Below are 19,864 nucleotides of genomic sequence, written 5' to 3'. Positions count from 1 at the left end.
GTTGTGTCGTGTCACGACGTCGTGTCACAGTATCGCATCGACGTAATGTTGTTGTCAGCCTTGGTCCCGATTTAAGTATCATTACTAGAGTGTGACATCGTAGTATTAGAAACGTTGGTAGAAATAGTGGTTTCGTAGAGAATTCTGTAAGCCAAAGACATTGTATAAGAAATACCACATTACATTACTAGATTATATGATGTTACAGTAAAATTATGACGCGTCCAACAAAGATACTGTATTTGTAGCATACCTCTACAGACGGAAAATAATGTCGCGTGCTGGAGGGTAGATCACTCCGCTCAGACTTCGGCGTGTGGGTGTATAGCCCGATGGCCGATGATCGCGAACACAGTGCCAGGCAATTAACGAATAAGTTGCGGTTGGTGCCTGACGTTGATTGACGAGAGATCTCCTGCCCGGAGGTAGTAACGGCGAACAGATCCCAAAACAGTTAGTTAACCTCAGGGAATAACTCTTAAAATTGTATTAAAATTGTTGATTGTACAAAAGAAGAAGCTGAAAGAAAGAATGTATTTCCTGCTAACGATTCAGAAATACATGCTTTGATGAGAATATTAATTTTAATGGGAGTTTACTAGTACACCAATATATCATTATTTTCGTGGATGCCATAGACCAAATGTCTACGACATGATCCACAAAAAGAGAAACGAGAAGATGGCCACTTTTAGTGTTCTATAGCCTATTTGATGTTGTTGCGAGAAACTCATACATATTGTTCAAGATGAATGCGCCTAAGTGGAATAAGGGGAAACCTGCATGAATTAGGCCTGGAACTTTTGTAACCATATGTAGAAGACCGATCCATCGACTTCAAAGGACTCAGATTGTCTATCATTTACGCTATGGAAGGCATAGTCAAAGTTATTACAAATGAAGAACCACCTAGGAAATCAAGATGCTACATATGCTTGAAGAATGTAACTAACCAAAGAGAGATGACACCTCAAAAACAAAGTCAACTTGCGGCATAGGCGGTCGCCATCTGTGTAAGAGTCATTTAGAATCAACCATTTTGTGTGCAAGGGGTAAATAGCATCCATAAATGACAGTAACTTCTCCGATTGAGGAGTGTTTCTTGAAAGTTTTCAGTACATCGTAAGTAATATTTGGGCATCTGTTATTATTTCTGTTTTTTTTTTAAATTGGCGTAAAGGACAAAAGTGTATGAGTCAGTTATTAGATCAAAGTGTGTATAATAATTCTTGACACATTGTCTATTGAACTAAGGATTTTATGTTTCTAGTTTGTACAAGGAAGGACAGACTCAGCATACAGGAAAGTCAAAACAACCTTTGGTGACATTAAAAGCAACGGTGGCAACATTAAGAGTGCAACGGGAATTGCACTGTTAAATGCAGAGGAGAGAGCAGATAGGTGGAAAGAATACATTGAAAGCCTCTATGAGGTGAAGATTTGTCTGATGTGATAGAAGAAGAAACAGGAGTCGATTTAGAAGAGATAGGGGATCCAGTATTAGAATCGGAATTTAAAAGAGCTTTGGAGGACTTACGGTCAAATAAGGCAGAAGGGATAGATAACATTCCATCAGAATTTCTAAAATCATTGGGTGAAGTGGCAACAAAACGACTATTCACGTTGGTGTGTAGAATATATGAGTCTGGCGACATACCATCTGACTTTCGGAAAAGCATCATCCACACAATTCCGAAGACGGCAAGAGCTGACAAGTGCGAGAATTATCGCACAATCAGCTTAACAGCTCATGCATCGAAGCTGCTTAGAAGAATAATATACAGAAGAATTGAAAAGAAAATTGAGAATGCGCTAGGTGACGATCAATTTGGCTTTAGGAAAAGTAAAGGGACGAGAGAGGCAATTCTGACGTTACGGCTAATAATGGAAGCAAGGCTAAAGAAAAATCAAGACACTTCCATAGGATTTGTCGACCTGGAAAAAGCGTTCGACAATATAAAATGGTGCAAGCTGTTCGAGATTCTGAAAAAAGTAGGGGTAAGCTGTAGGGAGAGACGGGTCATATACAATATGTACAACAACCAAAAGGGAATAATAAGAGTGGACGATCAAGAACGAAGTCCTCGTATTAAGAAGGGTGTAAGACAAGGCTGTAGCCTTTCGCCCCTACTCTTCAATCTGTACATCGAGGAAGCAATGATGGAAATAAAAGAAAGGTTCAGGAGTGGAATTAAAATACAAGGTGAAGGGATATCAATGATACTATTCGCTGATGACATTGCTATCCTGAGTGAAACTGAAGAAGAATTAAATGATCTGCTGAACGGAATGAACAGTCTAATGAGTACACAGTATGGTTTGAGAGTAAATCCGAGAAAGACGAAGGTAATGAGAAGTAGTAGAAATGAGAACAGCGCGAAACTTAACATCAGGATTGATGGTCACGAAGTCAATGAAGTTAAAGAATTCTGCTACCTAGGCAGTAAAGTAACCAATGACGGACGGAGCAAGGAGGACATCAAAAGCAGACTCGCTATGGCAAAAAAGGCATTTCTGGCAAAGAGAAGTCTACTAATATCAAATACCGGCCTTAATTTGAGGAAGAAATTTCTGAGGATGTACGTCTGGAGTACAGCATTGTATGGTAGTGAAACATGGACTGTGGGAAAACCGGAACAGAAGAGAATCGAAGCATTTGAGATGTGGTGCTATAGACGAATGTTGAAAATTAGGTGGACTGATAAGGTAAGTAATGAGGAGGTTCTACGCAGAATCGGAGACGAAAGGAATATGTGGAAAACACTGATAAGGAGAAGGGACAGGATGATAGGACATCTGCTAAGAGATGAGGGAATGACTTCCATGGTACTAGAGGGACCTGTAGAGGGCAAAAACTGTAGAGGAAGACAGAGATTGGAATACGTCAAGCAAATAATTGAGGACGTAGGTTGCAAGTGCTACTCTGAGATGAAGAGGTTAGCACAGGAAAGAAATTCGTGGCGGGCCGCATCAAACCAGTCAGTAGACTGATGACCAAAAAAAAAAGTTTGTACAAACTTTTATTATCCAAGTTTTGAGCACTGTTGCCAGTTACATTTCATTAAAGATAAATATAAATAGTAACTGGACACTTTATATGTTCCAAAGTTTGCATTTTTAGCTATAATGTCACGGAGCACATTTTTTTGATCCCATATTGGAAACACAATCTTTTATAATAAATTCGTATTACAAGGTATATAGCCTCTCGCAACACGGGCAAATTTTGCCCATGGTTGACACTCCACGTAATCTAAAATAACTCGGTGCTCCTAGGGTTAAAAGAGCAATCTACGCATTGGCGGCAGATGCTCCATTTGCGGCCTGTTGACTGCTGTCACGGCGGGAACAGCGCCGGATCTCATTAGGCGGTGCCTGCAGCACGCACACACAGGCTGCTCTCGGAGTCACAGTCAAGGCCGGCACGGCATGTGGGCACCGGTATGTTTACGAGGCTGCCGCCACACTTCTCGCCCTCACCTGCAACACAACAACACACACACGTTCAGTCCCAGCTGTAGCTACGCTCTCGGACACTGTCATTTTAAAGGACTGAAAAACCGTCTGCATGGAAATGAAGAAAAGCTGGGGTTAACCGTCGTGTTATTTCAGTTGGAATTCATTCTATGTTCGGTCGTACATTCGAATCCTGCCTCGGGCATGGATATGTGTGATGTCCTTAGGTTGGTTAGGTTTAAGTAGTTCTAAGTTCTAGGGGACTAATGACCTCATAAGTTAAGTCCCATAGTGCTCAGAGCCATTTGAACCATTCTATGTTAATAGCATCAAAAAGCTGTAACATCAAGGAAGGAAAGCTCACTGGACAAAATATTAGCGACTTCCTCAAAAGAGCACACAGCTCGCTTTGGAGCTTTACAGACGGTGCAGAACATGACCAAGCTGTCACGTGACACGCCCCCTCGCCCCCTCGCCCCCTCCCCCCCATTCCCCTACCCCCCCCCCCTCCCGTACTGTACGTCACAGCAGTGAAATGCTGTGTGTGTGTGCGTGTGTGTGTGTGTGTAAGCAGAATGGAGCTATCATCTTTCGACATATTAATAAAAGGGAATTAATGTCCCATACAAGTCCGCGAGCATTGCAATACTGGGCTATTATATATGATTCATTCGTTTTCAAAGCTGTGTATTTTCAAGCGCTACATCTATATTAATAAGAAATCTGTAAAACCGTTGTGTCTGTTTATCTTTGAACACGCTTATCAACTGCTAGACGAATTTCTATGGGTTTTTTCAGGTAACTTGAGCATAGTTCGGGACACTGTACAGGTATTAGTTCATCAGAGTCGCATCACGGGAAAAAAAAGATATCGTGATTTAAAATGTTACTAAAACTTTCTTTTCTGCTTGTCTGAAAAAGCTAATATCCGAAACTGCTAGACGGATTTTTATGGAGTTTTCACTAGTAACTTCGGCGTAGATAGAGCACCGTAAAGGCTGCATTTCATCAAAAATGGGTCACGGAAAAGAAGATATTTATAGATATTATAAAAACGTAAGTATGTATGTATGTTCCACATCTCCTCAGAAACCACGGGACCGATTTCAACCAAACTCGGCACACATATCACTTATTGTCTGGAAAGTCACTTTCGGGATAAGGACCAAACGGTTCAAATGGCTCTGAGCACTATGGGACTTAACTTCTTAGGTCATCAGTCCCCTAGAACTTAGAACTACTTAAACCTAACTAACCTAAGGATATCACACACATCCATCCCCGAGGCAGGATTCGAACTTGCGACCGTAGCCGAAGCGTGGTTCCAGACTGTAGCGCCTAGAACCGCTCGGCTACCTCGGCCGGCGATAAGGACCACCTACCTGTCAGAGGGATGGGGATAAAAAGGAAGTGTAATCCACGACGTGCGAATATCCAAATTTTATTCATCCAGTATTTGAGAACGAGAGCACTTAAGAGACTTGCAACAAATTTTATGCATAATTCCATCCTTTACGAAAATTTTTCTTGCTGACACCCCCTAGGTTATCGCTTACTTCTTTTTCGCAGTTCATGCAGCAAACCGCCGCACCAGGCATGACGTCATGACGTTAACATTCATTACTTTTTAGCTACTAACTCTATTCGCGCTTAAGCAGACGGTATTCACATATGCTGCTGAATATACCTACGACATTATATCATTGTACGACACAAAGTCCAGGAGATAAGAGGGAAGGAGGAGGTGGACAAAGAGAGAAGGAGGTGGACAGAGGGAGGGAAGAGGGGGAGATGGGAAGAGAGAGGGCCGAGGAGACAGACAGGGAGAGGGGAAAGGAAGAGATGGACTAACAGCATCCGGATAAACACATACCAGGGCAAAGCCTGGTAGTCAGCAGGTGTACGAATATGACTGATGCGTGAATAGAACCATAAATTCACCAATATTGCTTTTTGCACTCTACAAATGTTCTATGTTTGCTCCTTTGGTTACACACACACGTTCAATCGGGAACGAGAGCTTGCTGAAACCCGAAGTGGAAAGCTCCAAATATTGAGCGAATCATGGAGCGTACATAGGCAAGACAGGTTAGAGGCCGCAGAAGGAGCAGCATTCATTGCAGGTAAAAATATTGTCTATTGAGGTCGAAGTTGAGTATGACCGCCGGCCGGAGTGGCCGTGCGGTTCTAGGCGCTACGGTCTAGAACCGGGCGACCGCTACGGTCGCAGGTTCGAATCCTGCCTCGGGCATGGATTTGTGTGATGTCCTTAGGTTAGTTAGGTTTAATTAGTTCTAAGTTCTAGGCGACTGATGACCTCAGAAGTTAAGTCGCATAGTGCTCAGAGCCATTTTTTTTAGTATGACCGTGAAGTCATCTGGTCTCGTATAACAGACATACGTGAAACAAAGTTAATTGTTGGATGATTTTACCGACCACCCGATTCTGCTGTGACTGTTCTAGAATCATTCAAAGAATGTCTATGGTCAGTAGCGTGTAAATACTCAGATCTTGCCTCGCTAGTTGGAGGTGACTTTAACCCGCCGATTATAGACTGGGATGTCTATGGACTCACTCCAGGGACTACAGACAGACATGCGAAGTACTTTTGAACATATTTTCTGACAGTCTACACGCAATGGAAATATCTTAGGCCTTGTAGCCAAAAGAGGCCTGACCTTATCGAGGACGTCAGTATAGAAACGTGGATTAGCGATCGTGAAGTCATTATTGTTGTCTTGGCAGAACAGCCAACACCGTGTTACTAGAGGATGCCGAAATGCACGCATTTTAGCTCACGCAGGCTGGCGTGAGGAGGGAAGAACTATACTGACGTGAGGTCTGGAACATGACAAGGAATGAGAATTCAGAAAGCGGACGTAATTAATTTCATACTTTAATCCATTAATGATGAACGTCGCTCTTGACGGTACATGATTCACAATATCAATATCAATAGTAACTGAATATGACGCCTTGCTAGGTCGTAGCAAATGACGTAGCTGAAGGCTATGTTAAACTGTCATCTCTGCAAATGAGAGCGTCTGTAGTCAGCGAACCATCGCTAGCAAAGTCGGCTGCACAACTGGGGCGAGCGCTAGTGAGTCTCTCTAGACTAGACCTGCCGCGTGGCGGCGCTCGGTCTGCAATCACTGATAGTGGTGACACGCGGGTCCGACGTATACTAACGGACCGCGGCCGATTTAAAGGCTACCACCTAGCAAGTGTGGTGTCTGGCGGTGACACCACAATTATAACAAGTATGCTTACGAAAGTTAACAAATCAGTAGGGCAGGACCCCACTTGGGGATGAGGATGGGAACAATGTGGGGTCCTGCCCACTTTTCTCTTATAGCTTCCTAAGGCATGCTGCTTCCTCGGATAGCTGTACAACAATTCAGGCAAATCACATTAATCGTTTTTACTACATTAAAGTAGATTGTCAATACTTAACTCTGGTTTACAAGAATGTGTCGCAAGCGATTGGCGAAATGCAAATAATGTTCCTCGCTATATACAATGTCCATGTAAGCAACTGATATAACGCACAATTCTCAGTGTAACAGTTAGGAAGACGCTCTTCTATGGCCTCGTCTAATGCCAAGTCTACTAATCCCTCTTCAACTGTCCGGCCGAGGCTGGCAGGAGCGGCGCTTGTATGCTCTTCTTGTAGAGGCCGCTCCTGTCGTGGTGCGGTCCTTGTCAGCGGGCTATTGGCTGACATATTCTCGCAACCTTCTCTGTTCTTGCGTTCTTCATCTTCGTGCCGGCGCTTATCGTTACGCTGTAACAGATGCAGCAGCGATGATATGTTCTCTGAGCCATTCCAGTATTCTGGACAGTGGGTGTACGTAACCTTGGTACTTAATGTACCTCTAGTGGGAAAAGTTACAAGGTGTTAGGTGAGACAGCATTGGGAGTGGGAGGAGGGGGAGAGAAAGAGAGAGAGAGAGAGAGGGTAGAGGATGCCAGGGAACAGAGCCACATCTTCACCACTACAACAAATCCAGCGAGCGCAAGTTCGTCGTTTAGTTGGGACGAACACCGATGCTCCAATGAGGTCGTCTTGTTGGAAGACTGATGCTGGCAAGATAGCGCTTCCAGGGGTTCCAAGACTTTCGAGAACATTTTAATTTCGAGTCTGAAGTGGAGCTCGACCTTACCGGATAAATGGAAGGTTGCTTTGTCGGTGAATATCAGATTGGAGGCGAAATGTTCATTCTCAAGTGCTTCCTGAGTTTTGATGAATTTTTTTGGGGGGGAGTGCGTAAAAAAAGAGCTACGCTGCACTGCACAGAATGAGTGGAGGAGAGAAATATGAGAAGTTTCAATGAATTCGATAGCAAAGCTTTGCTGAGCGATCTTAAGTCTGAAAGGTTTTGTAAGCGATCAAATAAGCATCGATACGAAAATTACTGAGAGAAGGCCTGAATAATGACCAAAGTCGTCTATTCTGTAAGCGATCAAACAAGCTCCGGTTCTAAAACGACGGAGAGAAGTCCTAAATACTGACTTTGGGAATACCTCAGAGGATAGTTACGAAGGCGTGACTTGTTATAAAGGGTGGTCAGAAGCAGTCTGAAAAGTTTGTAAGGCTGTTGCAGGGTAGGTTGTGCTGAGAAATAATTGTTAAGAAAAATTTCGATACGTTGCGCCATTTCCAAGTTGATTAGCACTGAAAATAGCCAATCGGATCGTTGCGCTAGAATGCGATAAACTGCACACATCTGTGCATTCGTGAGTTACCAGTTGTTCAAAAGCTCATTAACAGTTAAACTTTGCCTTTTTCGGACGTGATAAATTTGAGCTAGTTAAGCAGAAGCTACTTTCGTTCGGTTTGAGGAAACCAAACGAAGAACAAGTGTTGCGACACTGTCTGTGGCAGGCTGCTTGAATTTGCGCACACCGCTACATGATTGGTCAAGTTCAGTGATAAATAATTGGGAAACGGCGCAACGTATCGCATCTTTTTCTCAACAGTTATTTCTCTCTTCAACCTCCCAGGCATCTCCCTTACAAACTGTTCGGATTGTTTGTGACCATCCTGTATCGTCCGTCAGGAGGAAAATAGATGCTTTGAGAGATAATAGTTCAAATGGTTCAAATGGCTCTGAGCACTATGGGACTTAACATCTCAGGTCATCAGTCCCCTAGAACTTAGAACTACTTAAACCTAACTAACCTAAATACATCACAGACATCCATGCCTGAGGCAGGATTCGAACCTGCGACCGTAGCAGTCGCGCGGTTCCGGACTGAAGCGCCTAGAACCGCTCGGCCACCGTGGCCGGCAGAGATAATAGTAGTCGTATTAGTGATTCTGAACAAAAAACGTGATAAGAACATATGTCCTACTGGTAACAACTTCCGAGGAAATTAATGAAAACAATGGGGAACGGACAAATGCAGGTGATACTAAATGCATCATTGGGATCTCACGTTTTGTATAATTCTGTACGTTTCCGCACAAAAGATGTTCAAAAATTCCACCGTCAACAGCAACGTATCTTGCAGCTGTTGTAGACAGGTGCTGTGTTGCTGATCTGAGCTCATTCGTACCATCGTTTACTTGAGCACAAGCATATAAAATACGAGTGATAAATTACTCCTTTTTGTCCATTCTGCGCTTGTACTCTTCGCTCTTAAGCCAATTCCACAAACAGTAATCTAATGGAGTGAGACTGAGTGACCTCGGTGGCCAAGAAATGACTCCCCAGCGACCGATCCAACGCACAGGACACTTTTCAGTGAGGTTCTGTGTCACTAGCCGCGCGGAAGGTGCAGGAGTTCCATCGTGGTGAAAGTACGTACATTTAACGTCGTATTACCAAATAAATATCCTCCAAGTAGTCTGGTATCGCACTGAGTGTACAACACAGCAGATGTCGACTGTGTGCGCCATCTATCTTGCTTCCATTCGCTCGCTGTTGACAACATTAATACCCACTTACAACCCCGTCCTGAGGCTTGCATTCAGTACTGCGCAGCTCTATCCTGGATTTGTTTTTCCGGCAGCGTTAGTTGTACGTTAACAGTGATATACACTTGTATGGATATCTTTACTGATGAGGAATTGGTCGATATAAACCTCGTGTATGGTTTCACTGAATGGAATAAAAATGAATGAAATGTGCATGTGGTCAGAGCCTCCTGTAGGATAGAGCGGTCGTTTGCCGCAAGTCTTTGTAGTTGACGCTACTGCGGCGATTTGTCTGTCGATGAAGATGAAATTATGTTAAAGACAACAACACAATATCCAGTTACCGAACAGAGAAAATTTTCGATGCGGCCGAGAAGCGAACTCCAGCCCCTCGCATGGTATTCAGCCGCGCTCAACTATGGGGACGGGCGCTGACTGCAGTGGAAGAGCGGAACAGCGATGCTATGGTGAGCTATTGCCGAAGAGAGGGAAACCCCATCACAATACAGTGTTTCACCTGCAGGTTGTTGCATGACTCAGTGTTTTGTGTTGTGTATTTTGGTTATTGCACACTATAGGCTTCTTCAATTTTATGAAGGTATTTTCACAACAACGAGGGTGATCGTCGTAACAAACAGAATGAATCATAATTTAAATTATTACTCTGTAAAGAACCACTGGAGACCTTGGGTTGCTTATACCAAAATAATCTGAATGTATACCTGCACAGCCTCTGAAAGTTTGGAGATGGAGTACTGGTTTACCCTGTAGTAATAACGGTTTGTGCAGATGGTACTCCAAAGCTTCTAAAGACAAGGTTATTCAGCTACCCCTGCCGATGCTGTTTCATGTGAGCCGCAGTGTTTTATTGCCCGTGAAAAACCACGCGCGAATTTTCATACTCTCGCCCTCGCTGTGCACAAACTATTAGTACTACAGAAAAAATGAAAAGGACTTTTTGTAGGAAATTTAATGTATTAAAATTTTGTATTTGGATATCTTTTCGCCAGAGACCACAATTTTTCAGTTATTAAAAAAAAAAACAAAAAAACGTACAAAAGTATCCTACAAACGGACCCCCACTCCACACTCAGCCAGCATCAGTCAGGATTTTTAGTATGTTGTTCGTGTGCTCTCTCTTATCTTTGCACAAAAATTTGCGACTGCAGTATTTGTTTCCCACATTCGACCTTTTTTGGCTTTCATTGACTGGCCTTATTACGAGATCGGCTTAGTCAATCCCCTACAAATTGCAAAATTGGCGCCTGCGTAAATTTTACGTACAATTTTATGAATTCTGACAGCACAAAATAAAAAATTACATCGTTGTACTCCTCAGGCGTTCTGGCTACGCAACTACTCTGCTTATAAATGTTAAATTTAGGTCTAACTGCCAGCGCAATTAGTTTTAGTGTAACGTTTACAAACGTAATTTTTCTTTCATTACCCTTGCGCCCACGTTTAAATTATTAATGCCAACGAAATAGCCGGCTGTGCTGGTGGCGTAATAGCCCAATCAATAGACACCAAAAAAGGTGGAATATTGGGAATAGTTAATGTAGTCGGAAATTTCTGTACGGTGGTAGGAGGGAGTGCCACGAACACCATACCCGAAATCGCGACTATTGAAGGATGATTTTGGGGATGGCGGTGCGTTTGATGGTTACTTTCATACTTTTCTCTTGAATAACTCGAAAACCTTTGGCTACCAGCGAAAACGTATCCCAGTATAAAATTTAACTACATTAAATTTCCTACAAAGAGCTTCCGTTCAATTTTTCTGTAGGAGTAATAGTTTGCGCGTAGCTAATGAGAGAGTATGAAAATTTCGCACTTGTTTTTCGAAGGCAGATGTAACATTGGGGGTTGCGTAAAACGATATCGAAAGGGTTACATGAATCATCCAGGACACCATGGCAGCCGGGAAGCTGCAGATGACTTCAGTTTATCCCACGACTGCTATCCATAAACTGGTTAGCGTAATTCAGCTATATTGGCTAACTACGGGTCACCATAGTTAACAAGTACCAATGAGTACATGAGTCGCTTTCCTATACGGGAATGATTCATTTATGGGTTTGAGTGTTAACTTGTCTGGTGTTGTTAGCTCCTTGTAGACTCTTAAACTGTGAGCCACGTCATTCTATGAAGAATGCTCGGAATAGGTGTTCTTAGGAAGACTCCTAAATAATTTTCAAAACACTACTCGTTACGTGCTAACGCGGCGACTGGAAGAAATAGTAGTTCTGTGAATAACAATGTGGAAAACTTAGGTGCAATTCATATTACTGAGTGTTGCGCAACATGAATGGATGGGGACGACAAAAAGGTAGTCACATATGTTGAAGAACCTGCCCATTGCTCTCCTCTAGCGGTTTAGGAAGACCAAGGGGAACTTTAAATTCCGTAAGCAACGACAACAGAAATACTGGTTTTTATGAGTTTCTTGATGCACAAGCATATAGTTGTGAAGAAAACCTTTACTTTAAAGTAAAATCAGGTTTCGCTTCACAGCTCAGTGGTTTTTTCACCATTAAATTCAGAAATCAAGAAAATTCCTAATTATAAATAGTATAAATAGGACTGAACCTCTTCCCCAGGAGTTGACTCAGATGAAGAAGGTAAGTGAACTTCTTGCTGTTTGTAGGAATATGAAAAGTAATTCAACTGCTCTTGCATACTCCAGATTTCTTCTAGATGGATCAATAATAACGCCAAAAATTAAAGAAAAAAGACCTGTTGCACACGAACCCAGTATCTGTTTTAACCTATTCACAATTGTTAAGGCTTTCGTGGCCAGTTGTTGACAAACTGTATATTGGCTTCTGTCTCGGGTTCTTCGGCCGACGTTCATCTAATGATTTTACTGACGTTTCGCCAGCGCGAGTTGCTGGCATTGTCAAAGCTTCACCCTCCATTGCCGGTGGTGAACTGGAGCCGAGCTCGCGGCCGCAGACTATATGTACCTGACGCGCCAACGTCCGTGGTCATTTCCGGTGCGGTTCTCCTCTTGCTACCTGTGACGGTCGTTCGCTGCAGCACGGGAAGCCAGGATCCGTTTACTTTCCTCTTTCTTGTTGAAACTATTCGCGTGTTTTTGTATTTCTACAGCTTCTCTGAACAAGCGCGTGTGATAGTGCTTGTCTACAGTCAGAACTTCCGTGTCGGCGAATTTTATTACGTGGTCGGTCTCACTCAGTGCGTGCTCTGCCACGACCGATTTCTCCACCTGCCCCAACCTGCAATGTCGCTTACGCTCTTTGATCCTAGTGTTAATTGATCTTCCAGTCATTCCAACATAAACTTTCCGGCATGTGCATGGTATACGGTATATTCCCGACATTGCAAGTGGGTCCCTTTTCTCCTTCGCCGATCTAAGACACTCTTTGATCTTTTTTGTCGGTTTGAAAATCGTCTTTACGCCATGTTTGCGCAATATACGGCCGATTCTATCCGTCACTCTGGGAATGTATGGCAGAAAGGCCGTACCCGACATTTCTTTTTCTGATTCCTTACTTCGCCGAGTGTTTGGCTCTGTTACACATCTAAAATAATTTGTGGAGTACCCATTGCTCCTCAGAACTCTTTCCAGGTGTTGCATTTCTCGTCTGAAGTGCTGCGGCTCACATATTCGTCCTGCTCTCGTTACGAGCGTATTAATCATGCCTCTTTTCTGGCTCGGGTGGTGGTTTGATAGTTTGTGCAGGTATCGGTCCGTGTGTGTTGGTTTTCGATACACGGGGTGTTCCAGGTTTTCGCCGTCCCTTGTGACCAGCATATCTAGAAATGGCAGTTTCTTGTCCTTTTTTATTTCCATCGTAGATGTTATGTTGGCATGGAGGCTCTTCAAGTGTCTTAGGAAGTCACCGAGCTGTTCTTCACCATGGCTCCACACCACGAAATTATCATCGACGTACCTGTACCTCACCTTAGGTTTGTTGAAGCCGGCCGAAGTGGCCGTGCGGTTAAAGGCGCTGCAGTCTGGAACCGTAAGACCGCTACGGTCGCAGGTTCGAATCCTGCCTCGGGCATGGATGTTTGTGCTGTCCTTAGGTTAGTGAGGTTTAACTAGTTCTAAGTTCTAGGGGACTAATGACCTCAGCAGTTGAGTCCCATAGTGCTCAGAGCCATTTGAACCTTAGGTTTGCAAGTCGCCAAGTCCAATACCTGTGCTTCGAATTGTTCCATGAAGAAGTCGGCCGAAGAACCCGAGACAGGAGCCAATATGCAGTTTGTTAACCTACTCACTTGAACTGGAAGACTTTGGAATTTGCAGAGTTCGCTTCCCAAGTTGTCCATTTAAATAGATATTGAACACAGTGCAATCCCAGATCTATAATTGAAAGCAGTAATATATCGCCATCAAAAGCAATAATATATCGCCATCAAAACCAATAATGACACTGTTCACAATATAAGGTTCCCACATTTTGTTATCTTATTAAAGCAACCACCATAATACTGAGCAACGTGCTATTTAACAGGTTCCCTTTGTGTTAGTGGCTCTGTTTTCGTGGTGCAGTACGAGAAAACTCCCGTAAAACGCCAGAGTAGGGTTTGCTTCACATTTGAGTAAGAGAAATACGAATACAGTGACCAGAGAATTACGAAGACAATAAGGACGACTACTAGATGATCAGGAAGGAAGTGGAGAAATAACTAAATGTTAAACTGAGAAAACTAAGAAGGGATACGAGTAAATGAACATTGCCGAATCAGCTTCGTTTTTGCTGATGGCACTGCGCTGTTCTCCTCTGATGTAAGAGCTTAGAGGACTATCTTTGAAAATAGACCTGAAAATCAACTAGCATAAGTCTAAAGTAATATGTCATCAAGTCACCAAAGGGACAGCAACACAAATTATAAAGGAAGTAATAGGTTGAGTTTATGAGTTTTCGTATTTCGTGCATTTGAAGACGTAGCGGACAGAAAGAGAAACGGCGGAAAGACAGGACCGAAGATAAGTTGAAGCCGAGGCTTCAATGGAACATTAGACAATAACTTACTAAAGTGAGCGATAGAAATGCAATAGAAGATTTAGCTTTCAGAGACGAAGTAGTGAAGGCATCAGAGGAACAACAGTAATATCAGAAATTGAGTCCGCCTTGATGCAAAACACCTTGTTATTCGTTTATTTCTTTATTCTCCCAAACTAGTTTCAGCGACAAATATCACCATCATCAGTGGGTTTTTTTAAATCTAAAACATGCAGAAAATAGTTTGATTATACAAACACAGCAGCACATTATTACATTTTTGTATTCGTGCTACTGTGTTTGTGTAACCATGCTATTGTCTGCTTGTTTTAGATTTTTAAAACCAACTGATGCTGGTGATATTTGTCACTGAAACTAGTTTGGGAGAATAAAGAAACAAAACGAATAACAAGGTGTTTTGCATCAAGGCGGACTCAATTTCTGATGTTACTGTTTTTCTATGCAAACACGGACCAAATGGAAGAGTTGTAAGATAAAATTATTATCAGAGGAACAATTGTGTGAAAATGCAGTGCCCAGTAGAAGTGCTTAGATATCAAAGAAAATATTAAATTTGACTGGCGGAAGAAGAAAATATAAAATTGCACCAAATCTAAAAGGCAAAAGAGAATACAGATGTCTACAAATCTTAGTTAACCCACAGTACAAAATGGTAACGGCAGCAGTTGCTGAAGGAGGAGTGAAGATGTGTAGAAGCGTGTATGACTACAACGAGATTATATGCAGCTAATAGGATTAATTAAGAAGACAAGCAGCTGTATGAACATAAAAACTCACTTGGCAAGCCATTCTAAACAAAGAAAGAAAGGCTGTAGATATGACAGCAACTTGAAAAGAGTGTTGCGGAAATGGAAGAAAAAGTGAAAATAGTACAACCTACAAATGAAACCAATGCGACCTCATGAATTTTTGTGATTATCATAGTTGAAGAAGACTGGATGGACAGCAAAAGATTTATAAATAAAAGAGTAAAAATAGTCAGGCAAGTTGTCGGTAAAGTAAATATTTTTCAAAATGAAAATTCCAATGAGCCTTCCCACGCCCGGGTTCCCGGGTTCGATTCCCGGCGGGGTCAGGGATTTTCTTTGCCTCGTGATGACTGGGTGTTGTGTGATGTCCATAGGTTAGTTAGGTTTAAGTAGTTCTAGGGGACTGATGACCATAGATGTTAAGTCCCATAGTGCTCAGAGCCATTTGAACCAATGAGCCTGAAACGTAAAATTTGTCGTCAGCGTATTAATAGTGTTGGCTTATACCTGGGGACGAAAGATCAGTTAATGCGACAAACGTGAGAAAAATGATCAGCGAGCAGTGGAGAGATGACTGTTCAGAATTACTAGGAAAAACAAAACAAAAAAATTCAGTAAGGTGACAGAATGGAGTGGAAGACCGTACCTTGCACACAACATAACAAAAGGAGAAGGAACAGTATTTTCGTCGACGCTAACATCTGCTCATTGTGAGACGAAGGCAGAAATGGCGTCAACATTAGCCTGTGTCATCTACTTGCCTACGTATTTGACACAGGCGTCGCAGCACCTGGTGACGCGGTCTGCCTCTATGAAGACTCCACCAGCGGGGCCGCATTCTTCCTGCCTGGGGTTGGCACATCGCACCACGTCACACTTCCCACTCTGGGCTGCTGATGGCTGAACAGCCACTGCCAGCACCGCCAACATCGCTGCTACTGTCACTGTCACCTGCAACGAAAGCACATATCGGCCTCCTTAGGTAACAGCCAGCAGCCATAAGCATCAGGTACATTCCTACTAAAGAAAGCGAATGGTCTATCACCGATCAAGAACTCTACATCTACATCTACATTTATACTCCGCAAGCCACCCAACGGTGTGTGGCGGAGGGCACTTTACGTGCCACTGTCATTACCTCCCTTTCCTGTTCCAGTCGCGTATGGTTCGCTCTAATTTTGCATTCGTCATCTCCTCGGGAGGTATAAGTAGGGGGAAGCAATATACTCGATACCTCATCCAGAAACGCACCCTCTCGAAACCTGGCGAGCAAGCTACACCGCGATGCAGAGCGCCTCTCTGGCAGAGTCTGCCACTTGAGTTTGCTAAACATCTCCATAACGCTATCACGGTTACCAAATAACCCTGTGACGAAACGCGCCGCTCTTCTTTGGATCTTCTCTATCTCCTCCGTCAACCCGATCTGGTACGGATCCCACACTGATTAGCAATACTCAAGTATAGGTCGAACGAGTGTTTTGTAAGCCACCTCCTTTGTTGATGGACTACATTTTCTAAGCACTCTCCCAATGAATCTCAACCTGGTACCCGCCTTACCAACAATTAATTTTATATGATCATTCCACTTCAAATCGTTCCGCACGCATACTCCCAGATATTTTACATAAGTAACTGCTACCAGTGTTTGTTCCGCTATCATATAATCATACAATAAAGGATCCTTCTTTCTATGTATTCGCAATACATTACATTTGTCTATGTTAAGGGTCAGTTGCCACTCCCTGCACCAAGTGCCTATCCGCTGCAGATCTTCCTATATTTCGCTACAATTTTCTAATGCTGCAACTTCTCTGTATACTACAGCATCATTCGCGAAAAGCCGCATGGAACTTCCGACACTATCTACTAGGTCATTTATATATATTGTGAAAAGCAGTGGTCCCATAACACTCCCCTGTGGCACGCCATAGGTTACTTTAACGTCTGTAACGTCTCACCATTGATAACAACATGCTGTGTTCTGTTTTCTAAAAACTCTTCAATCCAGCCACACAGCTGGTCTGATATTCCGTAGGCTCTTACTTTGTTTATCAGGCAACAGTGCGGAACTGTATCGAACGCCTTCCGGAAGTCAAGGAAAAAGCATCTACCTGGCAGCCTGAATCTAATATTTTCTGGGTCTCATCAACAAATAAAGCGAGTTGGGTCTCACACGATCGCTGTTTCCGGAATCCATGTTGATTCCTACGAGTAGATTCTAGGTTTCCAAAAACGACATGATACTCTAGCAAAAAACATGTTCTAAAATTCTATAACAGATCAACGTCAGAGATATAGGTCTATAGTTATGCGCATCTGCTCGACGACCCTTGAAGACTGGGACTACCTGTGCTCTTTTCCAATCATTTGGAATCTTCCGTTCCTCTAGAGACTTGCGGTACACGGCTGTTAGAAGGGGGGCAAGTTCTTTCGCGTACTCTGTGTAGAATCGAATTGGTATCCCGTCAGGTCCAGTGGACTTTCCTCTGTTGAGTGATTCCAGTTGCTTTTCTATTCCTTGGACACTTATTTCGATGTCAGCCATTTTTTCGTTTGTGCGAGGATTTAGAGAAGGAACTGCAGCGCGGTCTTCCTCTGTGAAAAAGCTTTGGAAAAAGGTGTTTAGTATTTCAGCTTTACGCGTGTCATCCTCTGTTTCAATGCCATCATCATCCCGGAGTGTCTGGATATGCTGTTTCGAGCCACTTACTGATTTAACGTAAGACCAGAACTTCCTAGGATTTTCTGTCAAGTCGGTACATAGAATTTTACTTTCGAATTCACTGAATGCTTCACGCGTAGCCCTCCTTACGCTAACATTGACATCGCTTAGCTTCTGTTTGTCTGAGAGGTTTTGGCTGCGTTTAAACTTGGAGTGAAGCTCTCTTTGCTTTCGCAGTAGTTTCCTAACTTTGTTGTACCACGGTGGGTTTTTCCCGTCCCTCACAGTTTTACTCGGCACGTACCTGTCTAAAACGCATTTTACGATTGCCTTGAACTTTTTCCATAAACAATCAACATTGTCAGTGTCGGAACAGAAATTTTCGTTTTGATCTGTTAGGTAGTCTGAAATCTGCCTTCTATTACTCTTGCTAAATAGATAAACCTTCCTCCCTTTTTTTATATTCCTATTAACTTCCATATTCAGGGATTCTGCAACGTCCTTATGATCACTGATTCCCTGTTCTGCTCATACAGAGTCGAAAAGTTCGGGTGTTTGTTATCAGTAGGTCCAAGATGTTATCTCCACGAGTCGGTTCTCTGTTTAATTGCTCGAGGTAATTTTCGGATAGTGCACTCAGTATAATGTCACTCGATGCTCTGTCCCTACCACCCATCCCAAACATCTGAGTGTCCCAGTTTATATCTGGTAAATTGAAATCTCCACCTAAGACTATAACATGCTGAGAAAATTTATGTGAAATGTATTCCAAATTTTCTCTCAGTTGTTCTGCCACTAATGCTGCTGAGTCGGGAGGTCGGTAAAAGGAGCCAATTATTAACCTAGCTCGGTTGTTGAATGTAACCTCCACCCATAATAATTCACAGGAACTATCCACTTCTACTTGACTACAGGATAAACTACTACTAACAGCGACGAACGCGCCACCACCGGTTGCATGCAATCTATCCTTTCTAAACACCGTCTGTGCCTTTGTAAAAATTTCGGCAGAATTTATCTCTGGCTTCAGCCAGCTTTCTGTACCCCGTCTGTGCCTTTGTAAAAATTTCGGCAGAATTTATCTCTGGCTTCAGCCAGCTTTCTGTACCCCGTCTGTGCCTTTGTAAAAATTTCGTCAGAATTTATCTCTGGCTTCAGCCAGCTTTCTGTACCTATAACGATATCAGCTTCGTTCAATTACTGAAGAGGACGAAGCATTTGAATAGGCGGAAATCCAGAATGAATCCAGTGGCTAATTGGCTCAAATCGTTCAAACGGCTCTGAGCACTATGGGACTTAACATCTGAGGTCATCAGTCCTTTAGACTTAGAACTACTTAAACCTAACTAACCTAAGGACATCACATACATCCATTCCCGAGGCAGGATTCGAACCTACGACCGCAGCAGCAGCGCGGTTCCGGACTGAAGCGCCTAGAACAGCTCGGCCACAGCAGCCGGCTGCAGTGGCTACAAACAGCTATGACTTTTAATGAAAAGCATTACATCGGTATAATTGGAAAGAATGCAAAAAGAAGGTTCACCATTTAGATCATTTCTCAATTGCAAGGAATCGGCAACCGGTGCATGCGCGGTTATACTTTAGTGGAAAGCTCCGTCTCGTATGTGAAAATCCCTTGCAGAAGGCATTCTTCGTCTTAGGATTTAATAAACATCTTTCTGTCTCCACCGTGCAGAGAAGATTTAGTCAGCTGTATAAATGAGCACCTATGTGGCGGCAGAAAGGTCATCCGGCCACCCCTTCACACTGACATTGCCAAATCCGTACTTAGCCACGCCGACCCTGCGCAACCTCGGGATAAAGGCGCAAGTGAAAGACAGAAAGACTAATGATCAGCTTCGAACGCCAACAATATTCGCAGATTGCATCGCTTTTTTGAAGAAGTAGGATGTTATCACAAAGGAAAAAGTACCGGCCGTCACGTGTGTCAGCACAAAACGTTGAAACAACTCGTCTTTCCTCTGAAGTAGACGGCGGGTTTTGACGTACGAAGCCAGAAAGTAACTACAGATGCCACGAATAACGGTTTGGCGTGTTCTCAAAACAAGGCTGTGAATTA

General features: G+C 43.1%; 1 protein-coding gene across 1 annotated transcript in view; it reads right to left on the bottom strand.

Moving 5' to 3' along the window:
- Window positions 1-3,004: 3,004 nt before the first annotated feature.
- Window positions 3,005-19,864, bottom strand: part of LOC124777662 (serine protease HTRA3-like) — a 34,079-nt gene continuing 17,219 nt past the window's right edge. The window contains exons 2-3 of the mRNA XM_047253144.1: window positions 15,884-16,073; window positions 3,005-3,480 (exon numbers count right to left, since the gene is read on the bottom strand). Coding sequence (XP_047109100.1) covers window positions 3,365-3,480; window positions 15,884-16,073 — 306 coding nt within the window. The 3' untranslated portion in view covers window positions 3,005-3,364. The remainder of the gene's footprint in view (window positions 3,481-15,883; window positions 16,074-19,864) is intronic.

This window comes from Schistocerca piceifrons, chromosome 2 (genome assembly GCF_021461385.2).
Source record: "Schistocerca piceifrons isolate TAMUIC-IGC-003096 chromosome 2, iqSchPice1.1, whole genome shotgun sequence".
Classification (NCBI taxonomy): Eukaryota; Metazoa; Arthropoda; class Insecta; order Orthoptera; family Acrididae; genus Schistocerca; species Schistocerca piceifrons.
This window is presented reverse-complemented; position numbering and strand designations above follow the sequence as displayed.